Below are 19,865 nucleotides of genomic sequence, written 5' to 3'. Positions count from 1 at the left end.
CGACGCGGATTCACATACATACGCCACAAAACATATTTTATACCTAAATACCTAAAATACTTAAAAGGTTTCTCCCAATTAATATTTTTAAAAAATATTATTTTATTTGTTAATAAAATTTTACTTAATTGTAAGCGACTATTTTTTTGTCAAAAGGTATTATATTTTATAGAGATTAAGTTAAATAATGAAAATATGACATGTTCAGAAAAAAATAGACTACATCCATAAAAAAAAATTATATACTTTATACTTAAAAAGAACTGATTTTATAAATTATTAATTTAGTTTTCTGTTATTCTGAATATTTCATATCATCATCTTTATTAATTATAATAATTAAATTATAAATAGATGTAATATATGTGTTACTTTACCTCTGCTTACAGATTCGACCGACGAAGGGCTGAAGAAGGAAAAAAGGGCCATAGGAATTTCTGACGTCGTTTGATGTATGAAAATTTGCAACAAGAATTCAAGGAAGGAAGACAGGAAAACAGAGAGTATTTCGCCATTCTTTCAGCGTTAATTATATCGCAGCCGTGAAAGCCATTTAAACTCGTCGTTCGACATATATCCACATGCTCTATATGCATTCACACGTACATGACATTAATATACACGTACACGACACATATAAGGGACCCAAAAGCCTGATTAACACCGCGTACTTCCTGTGATCGTCGATTAACACGATAAGCGGAATAATCAAAAATAGCGACGCAACGAAAGGAGAGAAATGTTCAGGTCACGTACGAACAGAAACGTGAATTACTGTAAAGCTCTCGTAAGAAAAAAGACGACGCCGTGTTTCAAAGAGTATCGAGATCGGTAGATGCGACGAGGCGAAGTAATTGAAGTCGATAATTTGTACAATTCCAAATATTTGATCTACTGGTATGTATAGATATAATTATCTCTATATAAAAACAACTCATTTTTAAATTCTAATATTTTTTTAAATGATTAAAAATGATTACGTAAGTATTTTTGTCTTAGAAAATGGCCTTGAATTGTGTTATTTGTTTTGTTTTTATCTTGTTGTATCAGAAAAAAGGATTTAAATTCTGACAAAGAAGGATGAAAAAGTATTAACAATATTTAAATTCATAATTTAATTTTTTAACGGTATAAATTTCTCCATCAATATGGTAAAATTAGATAAAAAGAAATTTTTATCTCGAATAAAATAAATTCTAAGCTAAAGTATAAATAAATTTGTTATCAAGGTTTAAATTTATCATCGAGAAACTTATCGGTTTCAAATTTTTTTCATTGATGAATTACAATTTTCGACAACACGTGCAATTATATAATATTGATAGTATCGTTTTCAATCTTTAATTCATGTACGCGTGCGACGTACACATAAAAGATAGAAAAGCATTAATTTATCGCCAAACCATATTCTCGTTACTCTTTGCTATCGGTTGAAGATAGGAACCGGAAAGAGAGGGAACGAAGAGAGGGGATCGAATCTATATGCTCTAATCGTGCGTTTTCTGGAGAGCTACACGAAACGCGCGTATGCGTATCACGACAATCATCATCTTTGTACGCAAATAGTAGATTCTTTTTATAAAGAGACGCGCCGTCAGAGAGCAGATGCTATCTAACGGGCCGCGTAGTTAAGACGAATGCCATCTTTTTATAAAGAGACGCGCCGTCAGAGAGCAGACGCTATCTAACGGGCCGCATAGTTAAGGATACGAATGCCATAATAATGACAAAGTTTTGTGGTTGTACTTAAGTCATACTTTATACTCTACTTTATTATTAAGATGCTCTAAGCGTAAGTTACTTTTATATTCCATTAGCGAAGTGTCTATCTACAGTTATTGCTACGTTTTTTTTTCTATACTTTTGCATCGTCGAGCTAGACGACGAATCGACTCCGTTTTGCGCTGATCGTCAATTTTGGCGCAAGCTATGAAAACTTTGCAATACTACCTTACCTGCACTTGTGATCATATACCTAACTTGAATTTAAGCTGAATGCTCGTAATCTGTATACTCCGATTTCAATATTACAGTGACTTATAGAGGAATAAATTTTATCGCGATGTTATGTTGTCTTGACAATAAAATGAAAATTGACAGCAATCTTTATTTTACGGGAAAAGTAATAAAATATTGATGAATTAAATGGTGGATGATAAAACATTTTTTTCTAATTTGATACTAAGATATGCAAAGATTAAAAAAAGAACCAAAATATGCTTTTCTAGCATTGTTCGAAGATAATTAATAAAACAGTCTGGAAATATCTTCTACAATCTGAGCGCTCAGTTATTTTCCGTTTCGATTTTTTAATACAATATCGCTGTGTACTAGTAACTTTTCGGACATTGACAAAATCTTAGCGCCGCGATATATAAAATTATATACTGCACTTACTTTTATTCCAATATTAGAGAAGCCATCGATGAATATCACCTGTGCGATCGTATGAATGAAAACAAATAAACTCACATTGAAAATCAGGTGCGAGACCGCCTTTCCATTGATGGTCCCGACCAAAGGACATGTTTGGACCTTGGTCTCATTTTTGTGATTATTATTTAAATATACGTTAAGCAGACAATAGAATAGGCTAGCCTTGTTATGTAATTGAATATGAGAATAGCACTTGGTTGCACTGGGTGGCCTTACCCAGTCGATATCATTTTTTTTCTTCAATATCCGAAAGAAGCGCAATAATTAATGATCCGAAAAGAGGTATTATATAATTATGCTCATATATGTATATATATAATCTGTTGAATTATTTATCCAAAAAAAATCGACGGATATTTTTCAGTTATCAATAAAAATAAAACTGTTGAAAAAAGAAAAGCAGTCGAAAACAAGTGGCCTTCTTTAAAGAAAGAATTACGATCTAAATGAGAGAATGTTAAATAATCAGAATGCGCTCGCGTTACAATGAACTAGCTGTATTACGAGTGTACAATAAGCTTTTAGATTTATAATACAAAATATAGATTCTATATTATCATGAATATTATATCGCGTAATGAATTTTTGTATAGAAGGCACTCGGTCCCCTTTACGACAGAACTCTGTGTGTTATAAGCGTGTGGACACGCTTATTTCGTATGTTGATGTTCTCGGAGAGTGTAATTTTGCCATGACGACGAGCGCCGGAAGAAGAACTTTTAGCGCGGAGCTTGTAAAAAGCGATATTATGCATTTGTGCGTAAAACTAGAATTAGTTTTCTGATTCCTTGGGACATTGGATGTCAATGGATCTCCGTTAGAGCGACCACCTTGGAATTAACGCGAACTCTGATCGTGTTTTAGCCGCTTCTTTGTTATGTGAAATGCAGAAGGTGCGACTAAAACGAATGGATATTACGGGATAATTGCACGATCAGCTCATCGATAACACTTCTCAATATCGTCAGCCACGTTCTCGCGGCGAAATACTCAGCGCGTAAGGGTCGAGGATCGTTGTGCCTTCGTGTATGCACGTTAAAGTACGTTTATAATGATTGTAAGAAGAGCAGACATCCACACTTTGTGATTCCATAAACAGTTGTTCATTTTTTTATACTTTCTTTAATGCTTACCTAGGATAGCTTGTGTACCCTAAAGAGTGTTTCAATAAAAATCACAGTGAAATAATCTGCTGCATTCTATTACTTGTACTTCTTCGAGAACCAGTTTTACCTATCCTCTCGTGAAAAAAAAATAAAAATTCTTCTCTTATATCTTAATTAAATTTTTGTTAAATTATATAATTTATATATATTCTTAACATATATCTGGATAATAATATCTTTTGTTATCAATATAAATTCTCCTGTTTGGAATAAAGAAATTTTGAAATTTTGCGAGAAAATTCGAAAGAAAAAAGACTCGAAATAAATTTTTCGATAAAGTCATCAATAGTAAATTATAAATAAAAAATCGCAGAATCATCTATTGAAAATATACTGTTGCATAAAAATCGCTCGGATCGAAATCCAATTTACTTTATTCGTATATCACAGGTAGGGTTTTATACAAGGGGGACGAAACAGCGGATAACATGATTTATTTATTTTTTTTTTTTGTATTCAAGGTTTTTGAATTAATGTTACAAGCAATAATATAATCAAAGATAATGAATGAAAAGCGATGAAACTAAAATCAATTATTACACCTCTTTCATTATTGGTCGCATTATCTCATCTTCGAATGATTGATTTTTTCGCAGTTATCATCTTTTACTCTTTTCTTTTTTTTTAATAATTTGTACTTCTCTTGGCGCAATCTCTTGGCTCTCTCATTTCCAAGGAACCAGTCGATTGCTTTCCAACGTCGACAGATTTGCGAGGTTTATTATACTTTATCGTATAACGATAATGATATTTAGAAACGATGCCGCTTGATTCATAAATTTTAAGAAGGAGAATCTCGTTGTCCGCGGGAGATCACGTTTATTAAACTTTGAATCAATGTAGTTTTGCATGTCTGTAATGAATCGAATAAATGCTGGCAGACATTCGTCTCAAGTTATAAAAATATTATTTGTCCAACATATTACTAACTAAAGTTCTCTTAATAAATTAAAATGAGGAAGAAGAAGTATTGGTCATAAACGTCGATCTCCCACTTTCGTTGACGAATACATATGCGAATTAAAACATTTACATAAATAAAAATAACAACAGAAACGCACAAATCAGGCCGCATCGTTGCAATAACGACGGCAAGTAATTTCTTGCCCTCGTTGTGTATTCCACTTAATAAAATCTTGTTGATTAAAATAACGAAACACTAGTCATAATAACTTCTCTAATTAACGATTATTTGCTAATATACAAAATAGTAGAAAAGAGAGAAAAGCAAGTCCGTTTCCTATCTCGTAGATTTTTTTTCTTCGTAAATACAAAAACGTAACGCGTAGTATCTAAAGTATTGTATGTGTTCCAGGACGTCAGAGATGTTCTGATCGCGCGGAAAAGTCCTTTCATAATTATATAACACAATTATCTGCAAATCAATTGTGGATAATTTCCAGTGATTTAGCGAATATATCCAGTATCAAGAACGAGAAATGAGCGATGTATTAGCTTCGCTATGATAATAAAATACATTGTCGAGATTGTCATCGACTGTCGTGTAGTGTACGATCTTAAGAATGACATGCTCTGAAAATTTCGAGCAAAAAAACACCGAAATCATCGCAAACTACATTGAAAACTTGTCCGTGCGATCGTTGCCGCCGCGTCGTGGAACTCATCTTTTTTTAATCGTATATACGTACCGCTGTAATATTCCTTCTTTATGTAATGTATTGTTATAATGTTCGTGTAACAATAAAAAGCAATATGCAAATGGTATTGAAGACTTCTCGTTCGGAGGTGGCTGCTTGTGTTAGCGCGTTCCGTGCATTCGCGCAGAGGAATTCCATTAGTTCTAAGACACTTCGCTCTTTTACATATCTCTATCTAACGCATTTTCACATTCTCCCATTTTCTTTCTCTCTTTCTTTCTCTCTCTCTCTCTCTCTCTTGTGTTCACTCACTCGCTCTCTTTTGCCCGACTAAAGTAATCTCGCTATCAACAATGCTATTAATGCGCCGCAACATCTCATTTTCTGGAGGATCCAAAACTGCACATTTGCCGATTTTCTAATTTCAATTTAGAATCGGTTTTTGCTTATGATTAATCAAAGGGTACAAACGCGACACCCTATCTTTCAGTTATTGGGATAATTAATGATTTCTTTTTATAATGATTTCTCAAATGATTGCCGAATAGATAGTTTTTTAATTATAATTACTATTATTTTTATTGTATATATATATTATATTGCGGCACATTTGTATAATAAGCGGTTCACAGACAGACATACGAGATTCTTTGATGGTCTGCAAAAGTAACAAAGTCGTGTTCCTGCTCTAATCTCTCAAACATGATTTCGAGTCAAAGTAATCGGCACGTTTTTGCGCACAGTAAACGTCTTTGTTTTCATTTCCCTTTCAGAATAATTATGCGTGGCAAGATACCGATTGATAGAAATTGCAGATAAGTGTCGAATAAATATCGCGCGAGTTTTCTCATAAGAAGTCTTACGATACAGGGTGTCGCCGAACCATCGGGTATCCTTTTAATCACAGCTTCTTCGGCCAATTTCAATTCCATAGAATTTTTGTTTGGCCACAATATCATAAGAGCTTATCATTTTTATACTTTCCTATAATTTTCTAGTCTTTAATGATATATCGAATTAAAAATTGATATATTAAATCAATTTAATATATTTTTTGTTGTTTATTTATCTTCCGAAATTTATTTTGCGGAAAGCTTTTCATTTTCAATCGCTAATAATTTATAAGCTTTTCAAATCACATTTGAGAAAATATCAATTCCAAGGAGTATGCCTTGGTTTATGGGACGCCCTGTATAATATTAACGATTTCCTCCGTTTCGAGTTCCCGGTTCGAGCTCTCGAACGCCTTTAGTCGCCTTAGCACGAAATCTCCGCTTTTTCCAGCCGCTTCCGATATCTCCCTTCTATTTCTCGTACGACAGTAATCATAGTTCTTAACGCTATCCGCCGACCCGAACGAATTATGCGGATCGTCCCCGTCATCGGCACAAATATTAACGAGCATTTTCCGGGATTCGCTCGAGTCGCCGCGATGCAATCGGCGTTCTTATTATTTTATGGAGCTTAATCGACAAAAATCTTTCTCACACTCTCACTCGCAAAATCAACGCACTCTCTTTCTCATTTTATCTTTCCTCTCTCGGCACTCTGTAATGACTATCTAGTCTTTCTATCGCTTTTCCGATTGTTCCTAGCGTCATGACATTCCAGGCTTTTTGATATCTCCGTTTATAATCCTCTTTAATTCCGCATTATTATTTCTAGATAGCTAAAATATTGACCGATGATCGACACAAGATTGTTTATTCCTTGGGGTACTCGTGCTTTTGATTCTTAAAGACAAGCATAAGAGGATAAAGCAGAAATATAAGATAATTAAAAACTATTTAAAATATATATATCTTCACTAATTATTCTTTGTTACTCTAATTTTCTTTCCTTTCGCGCATAGACTTTTTTTCAATAAAATTTATATGTGTGTAATTATATTACACGCGTTTCTCCGCACGATGGGATAATTAAATTTTTTACATCGATATTAAATACTGATAAATGAGCGAGCGTTGCGTATCTGCGTTCTCTGGAAAAATTTATTATAGATGAAATTCTTGCACGTTCACACACTTGTACCGAGTATACTTGTCAAGACAATCGCAATATTATTACTCGCCTATCGCATCTAAATAAATAATGCGAATAAAAAGTGAGCTACATCCTCACGCGCGAAAACATACGCAGTTTTGCGGAACGTCATTTCGTTTTTTTTTTCCCGCCGTTACATCATTCCTGCATTTCGATCCTCGGATACAGAAACGATTAACGATTTCGTGTTCGTAGTCGCAATAAATTATACGATTTGTACGATCTCTCGCGCGCGATTCTAGTATCTAGGATACGGACAGCCTCTCGGCAATATTCGATCGCGCTATACGCGTCTCATCTTACACGCTACTTAATATTGATACTTGCACGATGCAAATTTACATATTCGCAAATAATACTAATTAAACGCGCGCGCGTAAATCCGCGTAAAGATAATCATAATTACATACACATATAATTAAATCATGGAAATACATCACAGAGAATTATATTTTTCCTCTCTTCTCATTTGTATTATTGATTCCTCAGGATCTTCTAGAATAAATGCCAGTCAGCCAAACTCGTTAACGCACACTTATAATCTCGCATCGTCTCCGGTCTAGAATAATCCTTTTATCGGGTCGTTCGATCTGCATAATCCTATGGCAATTTATACACCGCTGCGTGTCGTCTTCGGCCAACGTCGAGGAGCGAGCTCGTTCTCTCCAGCGGCGGAAAGATCTAAATTTTACAGCCCAAGAAGACCTTTTACGCGGAAGGATTATACGCGCGTCGCCCCGTTTCTCTTTCACAAATAATACAACGGCATTTACGTTGGTGACGGATTTAAAACTTCAAATTGCGTGCGATAATTAAAGACCCGAAATGAGAACGGAACTAAGTGCCGCAATAATTAAATTCGAGATAATTAAGTCATATTTTTCGTTCATGACGTGTACTTTTTCAGTCATTAACTTTAACTTTTTCTTTAACTTTTTTTTTGTATCTTTAATTCGTTTCCATTTCGAGTTTTTAATTAAAAGCTATAGTTTATCATCGAAATTACCTCTCTTCGAGTATTATAACATCGTTCTTTATACATATACCAAAATTCACGATTATTTATTTAGTAATTACAAATATTTTCGAGAAGCAAATAATTATGAATTCGTAAAACGATTTAGGAGAGTAATGAGACCATTGTCAGTAAATCCATCACTGATTCACGCAACACACTCGGTCATACATACGTCTCCCTTCTCCTCTCATTCACTTTTTCAGAAATATCGGTTTGCTCTTTCTCTCTCTCTCTCTCTTTCTCTCGGTCAATTATAACTATTTATTACAAACGAGTACACACTCAAAACTCAATGGCAGTCTGTTCTTGTGGTGTAGGCAGCGTTTACCACGTGCGGATGACATTCGCTTCATCGTGTAAAATCGCGTTCGTCGAAAATGCGAACGCACGCGGCAAACGCGGCTCTTGAACTCTTGAGGAACTTTTTGTTTATTCTTCTTTTTCTCAATCGTGTGTTCAAAGTCTCGATTTCTTTTTTTTTGTTTATTATTATTACGATTAATTAATTGCGCTTACCGGTACCCTCGTCGGTATCACGGCTCTCTTGTATTTCAGTCTCGAGAAGTTATTCTCCTGTGTTTCAGTTCATAAAAAGAGGTACTCGATACTGTATAGAATCGAGGATGCTCGTGTCGTATCGGACTATCGGCTGTCTACACGTAGAAAAAAGCGCATATTTTAACGAGAACGATGCCACCTCATTCCGTGTAATAGAAAAGCAGTTCAGCTTCATTTCGTGTGGTCATTTTCAGAGATGAAATGATGAATTTATTCGTTTTGATAGATATGTGACTATAGAAAACTTGTGAAATAATTGAAGGATTCGATGCATTACTCATTTAATACTCTTTATTTTAGAAACGTATCTTTTCTTCTGTAATTTCAACATTTTACTTAGTTTACTATCAGTTTTTACTCGTGTACTTCTTAAAGTGATCAACAAGTATATTTTCTATATCGTTTCTTTATATTCGATAATTAAGTGCAATCTGTGTGAGAATTAAAAATTTAAATTGACCATAAAAGGTAAAAGAATTGAAAAAAAATATATTACAGACTACTTTTTTATATCAAATTCTTAAAAAGTTAGACCACTGTTGCACTTGAATTGTGAAACTTTTGCAACCTTGGAACTCTTTTTCGATTTGCGTAGACAACAGTAACTTCGAGTAATGGATGTGAAAAGATTTCTTGACTCTGCTCGTTCGTTTCAGCTGGCTTTATCCGATCGTTTTAATATCGTCATAATATGAATTATTCTCTCTATTTCTTTATAATTCATAATATATTTTTGAAGTTTTAGAAAAATTTCAGTGAATATAATTTTCGCGATTTCGATTGTAATAACCAATCACTGGATTCTCGATTCGCGATTCGAGCCTAATTAGTCGAGTTATCTTACGTATTGCATAAACCATGAAATATTAACGGGCAGATTTCTCGACTGAAATCTTAATGGTGAAGACGATCGAACACTTTAATTCGAATTGACAATTATCGGAGTAAAAAGATGGTCTCTAAAGGAACCACGTAATCTTCGGGTAAGTCTCTTCGTTCTCATCGTACTCAACTGGACGGTGCATGGAAATTGTAAAATTGAAGCAATATGTCGCGTGTTTGTGATACGATCGATATTATAAACTTATTTATATTATATTTTCATTGGTTAATTATTCCATCTTGTTTCATATATTCTTTTTTCAGTTCAACTGCTAGAATCAATTTTTCAATTAGTAGTATCAGTGTACACTGTTAATTAATAGTTAAAAAAGATTATTTAAATTCTTGAATTATATTGTAGAAAATATTTCAATTTTTTACACATCTCCGTTATCACATACGACACGACGCATTGCTGGCACATTAATCTTCCGTATCGGTCTTGCGTTATACGACGCGCTCTAATAAATTTTTATTTGGTCGACATTATGCTTTTCTTACGTTTATTCGAGCTAGAATTGTCTTTAACATTTTAAAAAAATTAAGGGAGCACCTTTCTCTCGCTGATCCGAATTTTTTCGAGCAAAGCGTTTCATTAGTACGTAGTTGATAATTGGTACATTTTCTCGTCACTCTTCGGATAATATCAGTTATCGAAAAATGCGTTACGTATTTCAGAAGATTTCATTAACAACAAATACTTGCAGTGCAAAGTTTAAAATAATTTATGAAAAATTTAATAAATTGCGAAAAAAACAAAAACTATATTTTGATTCGATACTAGTTTTATGAAAAAGAGATTTCTATCTTTCCCTGGACAAAATTAGTTACATACTTCTCAGTTTTCGTGATTAAATTTGAGTTCTTCGAAGCGATGATTAAATACGTATCTAAATAAATATTCTCATCATAGAGTTCACATTAAACAGCGTTTAACGGAACTGCAGAAATCTAAGAAGTACGTAAATAAATGTTACAAAAGACAGAAATATTTTATGTACGAAGAAATTTGTCGAATAAATGTCTAACGTTGATTATTTAATCATTTTCTTTTCTTTTTTTTACAGGGTTGAACCTCCGGCCTATTCTCCATGCTTCAAAAGTGTCACAAAGATTTTTGAGATTCCTATTTGATGCCTGCAGTAATTCTCGATCTGAATCAAGGGGATCTCGAAATACAAATGGATTATTCAATAGCTTTTCCTTCTCTCTCGATTTTTTTGTGATATTGACGATTACTATTGCATGCCTCTTCGTTTACCACGCGCCGCGTGAACCCGGGTCATTCTTCAGTCGACGGATACTCCGATATGACGGATATTCCGATATGATTCAAAGTGCAGTTTATAACGTCATTTAAAAGAAGAAGAAAAAAGAAATGTATTTCAAAACTTGAAAAAAAAAGAAAACATCTTTTCGGCGCACTACAAATTACATCTACGCATTCTCACGCTCATCTTTCGTCTCTTTTCTCTCATTCGCAAAAAAGACACGCGCCCGCGACGCGCACGCTACTCAGTTCTGTTCCTGAAAACGACTTCTGGAATCTCTGTCGCTACTTACGTTACTCGTTATTACAAATTCCGCTATTTTATACGCACGATCTACATATCTGTCTAGCATTCTCTCGCACTCTCCCGTTCTCCCTTTTACTCTCGCTTTCTCCATCTCTACCAGGTCTATCTACCTATCTACTATCTCCCTGTTGTACATTCTTCCGCCAGCAATCCAATGTTTCATGGATTTTACGCTATGTACATTTGTTTCGACAGGCCTGTGGCGAAAGAGAGTAGGATACTGACTCAATTAAAAAAATACTCGATTTCGCGAAATATCCACGTCGCCGAATTTCGATGCACCGCGTTCTAGAAAGTAAATAGACATGACGTCGACAAGTGATCATCTTCAGACAACGCAAACAATATTCAAAGACGTATAAAAGACATTTTTATACAGATGTCCAAAGAAGTCCAAGGAACATCTCAATCTCTCAAGACACCATTTAAATCTTGTTTAGCTCAAGTCTTTTAAACTCTTTCGTATTGTTTGAGTTTTCTCCAGTCTCTGGAGAGAGGAGAGCTCACGCATTTCGAACAAAAGCGCTAGCCCTTGATGACAAATACGAGTTGCAATCTTCCCTCTTTCAGAGGCGATCGATTGATTAATCTCGGCGCTACTCTCAGTCGCCATTTGCCACGACGTGTACAAATCGGATTAATCTTAAACGGTAAAAATTTCTTCGTCGTTCTCGTGATCGCACGCGCGATTCGCACAGCCACACCCTCGCTCGCAATCTCGGAAATATTGGCTGTTCCCCATCTTTTTACCCTTTTCGCACGCATTCTCTACTACTCTCAATGCGATTACGTTACTCTATCAGCAACTTTCATTAGCAGCTAAACCGTATCCTGCGAATTGTTACTCTTTTTTTGCCTTTCTCTCTCAACGAAGCAGTAGAGAAGTTATAGGAGCCATTGTGTGTTTTGTATGTATATATATTTATATATATATATATATATATATATTTTTTTTATACTTTATATGTATATATTCAACGATAAAAAAGATCGTTTCGATCGAGTGTCACCGCGGCAGGGACGGTGACAGCTCTCTCTATCTCTCTTATTTTTTTAAAGAAACATATAATTTTCGAGCGGCTGAATCTGAATCGCTAGCTACAATCTCGTTTTACGTGGGACTTCCTCGTATGTTGCATTGTATTCTGCCTCACGGATGAACTGCCGCTCGAATATCAACGTTTCCGAGTCATCACCCTTGAAATTCGCGCAAACAAGTCGACGATATCTCAAATTTTCGTGAATGATTTCTAAAATTTCTCACACACTGTGACGCATATGTGTGACAATGGATTTAAAAAAAAAAGGGACATTAAAATTTCGTCAAAGTTTCACGATACGAAGTTTTTCAGCTTTGCTGTAAAAGTTGTACATTTTATGAATGAAATCGAAAGAAATGTACATGGATAAAAAATGACATTTTAAATGCAAATTATTTTAAAAAATTTCATTCTCGTCAATTTTATTACTATAGTGGATTAAAGTTAAAAAGACAGCAAATGAAAAAATTTTCTTCAGGTTGGTATTAATGTAATACTAATAACATGCATATTTTGCATGACAGAATTATTATGCCACATGTATGACATTATGCATGGGATTGTATAGGAATCTGATTATGTGTATAGAAATCGAACGACATCTCAATTAACCAGCATTAATTGTCTCTTTCTAAGAGGCTCAACTTCACTGTGTCAAAAAGAAAAAGTTACGCAACATTTCAGAAGTTACGACAGCATTTTGGAATACATATTGCCAGACAATGCACATCATTCATATCGATAATATCTGCAAGTTCAACGTGAAATGAAACAGAGCTATAATTGCTCGTTTGTAATTAAATCTTGTATGATAAGTTATAAACAATAATCGAGCGTATCATGCGCGATCAAATACCACATTCAATATTTAATAGATATAAAACTTATAGAAAAGTCGGTTGGACACTATAGTGCGCACTGGTGCGCATTAAATATTATCACAAATTTACAATATAAGTCTAAGTAATTAAATATTAAAATAATTATAAAAGTATTATAGTAAGAGTTATTATCATTATTTATATTGAACAACAATAATAATTGCTCTTAGTATTAATTATTAAAAATAATTGTTCTTAATATTATTTTTATTATTTATGCCGTTATAAATTTATATACAATAATATTTATATACACCAGTGCGCACTTGTGCATCCCACTTGTGCATCCGAGTTCGCTATTAGTTTCAATGAGCGTATAAAGCGCTAACGATTAACAGAATATCAAAGAAATATATCAAATAAAACACATTTAAATCAGTGAGATGTCAATAGTTGCAAAACAGTTATATCACAGATAGCGTGAATAATTTAATAACATTAGGTGCGATTTTTAGTGTGAATGCAAAATCTGCATTATAAAAAAATATCTCTAATATCTAATATATCTAATATCTAATGTAAAACTTTAGATATATATAACTGTGATTTTTTTTATTATCATCAGTAATAGACTTATATTATTATTCCGAAAATATTTTAGAATTAAAAAATACATAGTATATATATATATAACATAAAATATAATATATAACAAATACATAAAACATAAAATGTTAAGATTTTTTAATGACTTAAAGAAGAGAATAGAGCTTTGCATTACTTCCGCGAAATTTAAAACTTTTATATTTCCGTAAGCATTGCCTGTCTCGCGATCACGAAGAGTGATATCAATATGAATGAAACCGAAAAACAAATTGAGAATTCGTTCGATTCAACTAATAGTTTAATCTGGAATAAAAAATTTTGAAATGACATTCATAGCAATGAAACCGTCACTGTGATATCGTCGATCTTGTTCACGCTGGCACATGTGCAGTATGTTCCGAATTTTCTGCAATTCGGTCCTCTCTCTCTCTCTCTCTCTCGCTATTCTGCCATCCACCGAAAGCAAATCGCGACACGCTAATACCAAGGGCGACACGCGGAATAAAATATAAAAACGTGCGGCGAAACAAAACAGTTAAAGAAGAAAGAAAAAATAAATCGCGAAAAATTCGAGAATCACCAATAGGTTCCTTAAATGCGTACGCGCGTACAGCATTCTCGTATACTTTATACATGCGTATATAGTTACGCACGTGAATATATCTGTATTCGTGTATATATGGATGTATGTATGTGTGTACGTGTGTATGTGTATGTATCATGGAAGCGCCGAAGATATTCGCACGAGATTTTCGAAACTATTAAAATCAGATGTATATACGGGAAAACGAGACATGTATATCGGACTCGCGTATGGGAAAAATTCAATTTGTGTCAAACTCAATGATTTATATTTCTCTTTTCGTATCTTCGAAAATCTTCCCGGCGATTTTTTTTCGATCGATTCGACAACCTATGTCGAACCTAAGTGATAAACATCGTCGCATTACACTCGGTACTTTTACATAGATTCGATTACTCGTTACCGAGGAATATAGCGCGATAATGCAGAAGACGACTGTTCTATTAACGATGAATTTCTTATCCCGAAAATAATGAATCTGCCGTGAATCTTTTGCGTACGATTCATAGTGGGAAAAGACAGAAATGAAGGTGAATTTCTCTATTTGTTTTAGGCCCTCGTGCGTCCTCGCATGAACGTCGACATCGAGCTTTGTACATTACTTTCGAGATCCGCGACTTCGGAAACGCGGGATCACACTTTCATCGCGAATGTCGAAAGCCTAAGATAGAATCGTAACTCCTACATAGGGCGCCTCTCGTACGTTTCGAGAGTAATTGTTCCGTTAAACATATTCTTTTCTCTAGTCCAGATAAATAATACAACCTTTACATTTATCTGCATACTCTTGAAAAAAAACAAACAATGAAAACGGTAATGGTATGTAAAAAAATATGCAAATATACGTTATCAAAATGAAATTTAAATTGAACGACGAACGAAAGGTACGAAGGGCACATTTTACGATATTATCCTATTTCAGCATCGTGGTACGTCAGCTAGGTGATCGTGTGTTATGCGATGATATCCGCTAAAAGATATTATATACACGCAATACAGTTACGGAATAGCGTCACATTTATCGTACAGATAGACAATAACTTGGATGTATTTCAAATTGCGTACTCGGCTAACAATTCCTACGTTTATCCTAATTGCTAGAAGATTAACTAAAGGTCTTAACTGCGTCTTATTCTGCGTCTTACCACCGCGTCTTACCTCACTTGAAGAGGTCCATTAACTTACTTATATATATTTAAAGAGTACTTAAAATTAACTTCTCGTAGGCATATATACCTCTATGCATTAAATCCTTAAGCTTACGTCGCGCTCGTACATTAATTATCCTCGTCGTAGAAAAGAAAGTAGTAGTAATAGTAGTAGTAGTAATAGTAGCAGTAATAATAGTAAATTACAGGCGAAAGGATCCGTACTATAATGTAATCGATTAAAAATTGGTCTATGAGTCTATTACTCGCGAGCGATAACGCTTGCACAATCGACAAACACTCGATGAAACGGTACACGCACAAAGAGAGAAGTAACACAAAAAGAAAAAGTTAACGCACATAATACACAATAGACGCGTGTGAATGAATTAAAGAAAAACAGAAAAAGAAAAACAAAACGTAACGGCTCTTTTCTCAACGCCGGTCGATCGATCGTTCGACCCTCCCCGTAAACCGATCGCTCCTCTCCTCGAAAGGCACGAGAAATTGTAAATTCCAAGCCTCTTAGTCTCGTATTCGCAAGCTATAAGAAATCCATATGTTGCGTAGAAAAAATTCGTATGCAATATATCGTATGCGGCAGGGTTAACAGTTTCACAGCAAAGAGAATCACACAGGACGTCACTCAAGACGTCGCATAGAAAGCTTGTCGCCGTCCCGGTTTCTCCTCGGCTCTTGCAACAATTAGCGTCTATTAACGCTGATTGTTAATCTGATAGAGTGGTCTGCGACGCAACGGGAATACCAGCCGGGAAAAGTCATCACTATCAAGGTTCCCGGTCATCGTATCGCATTGACGAGTAAATTGGAGGAGACGAGCGATCGTCAATTCACTACGCTTCAGGTCTACCGGATGTACCGACCGGCGTCGTCACTTTACGTACATTACGTCTACTATGAAGGAACAAAACTTCTGGGTATTCTCTGGGAATATTTGGCACAGATTAAACGGAATTTTTCTTCAACCCGCGACACATGTTTTAATAATACGCGAGAACATAGTAGACAGGAGTTACGCAGACCTACACGCGGGACAGCGTATCGAGGACCGTATCAAGGTCCGTTCCGCTCTGCCGTAGCGTTTCTCTAACATGTGTGTCAAACATTAAACATTGCGTATGGATATATTTTGATTAAACGTTGTTGTTGTTTGATAAACCACTTTCTCCTAGTCGTTTCGCGCCCCGATCTAGTGGTATGTGTAACCCCGTAATAAGCATCGAAAAAACATATATACGCGTCGTTATATCTCAATATCTCATTCCTCGCATTGTCGTCTTGTATTTTTTTCATTTTCGTAACAATATAAAAAAAGAACGTAAATATGTACTTTATATTCTTTACAAATAATATATTTATGTGTAATATATGTATTATACAGCGTACGCAGACTTATCCGCCTAGAAATATTATCGACGTAGTTTTCGCTTAAGTCTAAGAACGTACTACCTAGTAAAACGAAGGATGAGAAACGTCCGCTTCGCATCTCGCAATTTTTTTGCGAAAGGAAGAGAACCTTTCTTTGGGAGGAGGGAGGGAGCGGGAAACCCTTCGAGATTCAAAGCGATCTCGTGGCGATCGTCGGAAACACACGATCGGAAGGAATTGTTAGTATTTACACGAGAAAAAAAAAATGGGAAAACGACGTTTCGTTTCAACGACTCGACGATGAGGATCCTTTCGTCAAGCTTCGAGCTTGGCTCTGCCTTCGCTATCTGTTTTGCTATGTCCGTGATTTAAAACTTTATTCCTTCTATCTAAATTTCATTCTATCGCGATCGTATGCATTTTTCCATCTTAAGCAACCTTTATTAAAGCGAAGGCAAGCAAAGCACGTAGTAGGAACATACATAAAGTGTCTCTCGCAGTATACAGTCCGAATGAAGATCTCCGGTAACGATTGGAGATTAACGGCGGACGGAGAGTATTTTTTTCCGTTATGCCGGAAGAGAGTGCGTGCAATGTGCGATTGCGATGATAGCCGCTCTGTCTACCTGTCCCTGCGAACGCTCGCTATCTTTCTCTCGAGTTGGCCAAAAAGGATTCCTCATTTTCGAATGACAAACCGCGGTGATGTCGAGCGATGGGGACGAATGCGTCGTCGTTTCGAGTACATCGTTCAGTGCACGGAGCGCAGCGCGTTGCTGGATCACGAGTGCTTTACCACGATCACGCCGGGTCGCTGTTGGGTCTGCTGTTGCGTATGAAATTGGAGGAAGTGTTCGGCGTGCAATATCCGTTGCTTCGCGGACGTCACTGTGGCGGACGTCGCCGAGGGAGAAGAGGAAGATGGAGGAGAGGAGGACGTCGTAGACTTCGTCGACGTTGAATTCACCATCGTTTGCTGCTTATTGGTCAATGCCAACGGCATATCCTGCGCGGGCTCATCGCTAAACAGATGATCGCCCTCCAGATGACGTATCGCTTCGACGATCGTTTCCAGGTTCTGCCGGGATGTGTTCGCGATGTACAGCCTTGCTTGCGGAATGCCGTCGTCCAAAGAGTTCGACGGAGAAGGCAACCTGCAATCGAGAAACCTCTCGTTAACGAATATCGAATATCTAGGTCTTTTGTGAGCCGACAAAACAAATCTATACAATCTGTAGCTTGCGCGAGAAAATACAAAAAACATATGTTTAACATAGCGGCTGGTACGTCAGACAAATTAAGTACACATAACTTTACGTTTAAGTTAAATTTTCTAATTATTAATTTACAGGGCTACTCTTACTCTTTGTGTCTCAAATAACGATCAGAATCAGACAAACAGTCACGCATAAAGCAGAATGACATGATATGCGTACCTCTCCACCTCGACTTTGGGCTCAGCCTTTATCGCAGCCTCCAAAACGCTGGGTAGTCGTTGAGGCTCAGCGGCCGGCGAGAAGGGTCTGCTGGGACTCGCTGTAATGTACTGAGGCGAGGTGTTCTTGAAATCCGCGGAAGATGACGTGGCATATGTGACACGATTCGAAGACGGGAAGGAATCCGCAGTGGTCTGCTCCTCCATCGCCGTGAACACTTGATTCTGAGCAAAGGTGACGATCTTCGGACTACCCGGACACGATTCCTCCTCTTTTATCTCGTCCGGCTTTATCTCCATGTCAGCCGGCTGCGGCGACAACGGCGGTGAACTCGGGTCCGGACTTGAAGTCTCCACGGTTTGAGTGGAACCCACCGGCGGCAGAGACATAACTGAGACTACTTGCAACGCGGCCACCGCGTCCTCCGTTTCCTGCGCCATCACATTGTCCGTATGCTCGATCACCTGTATCAAAAGCGAGTTACGCTAATTATTAGCATCATAGTCGCAAAAACTTGTGTTTTGGCAATTTGTTCGTTCGAAGCGGAGGCAATATCGATTGTTTTGCAAGCAAAACGCCATTGAAGGAAAAAAAAAAGGAAGAAATCGATTCGATAGAAATAACAAAACGATACACAGCGCGTTGTGTAGCGCGCGGATTGTTATCAGAAGCAACGATCTCTATTCAAGCAATTAAAACAATGTTTGCAATATTTTTTCGCCTGGAAACGTTTAAACCCTCGAGGGTCAAACGAGAGTTCACGGCTGAATTATATTCTGCACCGTGTGCAGATGGTAATCTCTTCGCAACCGAAATCCGTTTAAACATGTTTCCATATAGATTGTGACATTTCAGTTAAGGCCAGTATATCACGCTTTTATTACATTCTTTTCTTCTTTTTTACAGCCACATAGTTCCGTTTGCAAAATTTCCTGTCGCCCATCCAGTCTGCCGCGCATAATTTAATATTTATTTGTCTTGTTTTAATTTTGTGAGTTAATATCTACTTTTATATAATATATTGAATTTTTTGCTTAAGAATCTCCTCGATAGATTGATGAAAACGATTATATACGGAATAGGATAGTTACCTCGTGGGGCTGATAAGCGATTAGCTGATTGTCCCGGAATCTCTCTGGATACAACTGAGTCTGTATGGCTCTCATCTGTTTCTCTAAATGCACTCTCGCGTGACGCTCCCTTTCTAGCTGTCGTCTGAGCTCCACCACCTCGCTGTTCGCAACGGAATGTCCCTCTGTGGTCACTGTGATTACAGACAACGGCTCGGGGGACATGCTGCCCAAGCCCTCGTCGCCGCTCTCGCTGACGTGCATAGGTAGACTAACGACAACGCCTAAACAACAGAAAAAAATCGAATGACAGAGAGAAAATAAATATCTATTAATAAAAAGATGAAAATAGCGCGCATGGAAAATCGATTGATAAATATTACAGTTGAGCAGTGAGACCAAAACAACCTCAAATCGCTTTTTTTAATCTGTTTATAAAAATTTCTTTCCCCTTTTTAAATCATTTACGTCAAAAAGCGTGTGTCAAATAAATG

At 36.3% G+C, this 19,865-nt stretch overlaps 1 protein-coding gene across 1 annotated transcript in view; it reads right to left on the bottom strand.

Moving 5' to 3' along the window:
• Positions 1–4,038: 4,038 nt before the first annotated feature.
• LOC115241373 (helix-loop-helix protein 11) overlaps positions 4,039–19,865 on the bottom strand; it is a 148,455-nt gene continuing 132,628 nt past the window's right edge. Inside the window, exons 4-6 of the mRNA XM_029817105.1 lie at positions 19,393–19,655; positions 18,302–18,765; positions 4,039–18,019 (exon numbers count right to left, since the gene is read on the bottom strand). Coding sequence (XP_029672965.1) covers positions 17,647–18,019; positions 18,302–18,765; positions 19,393–19,655 — 1,100 coding nt within the window. The 3' untranslated portion in view covers positions 4,039–17,646. The remainder of the gene's footprint in view (positions 18,020–18,301; positions 18,766–19,392; positions 19,656–19,865) is intronic.

Source organism: Formica exsecta, unplaced genomic scaffold, assembly GCF_003651465.1.
Source record: "Formica exsecta isolate Colony F162 unplaced genomic scaffold, ASM365146v1 scaffold48, whole genome shotgun sequence".
NCBI lineage: Eukaryota > Metazoa > Arthropoda > Insecta > Hymenoptera > Formicidae > Formica > Formica exsecta.
This window is presented reverse-complemented; position numbering and strand designations above follow the sequence as displayed.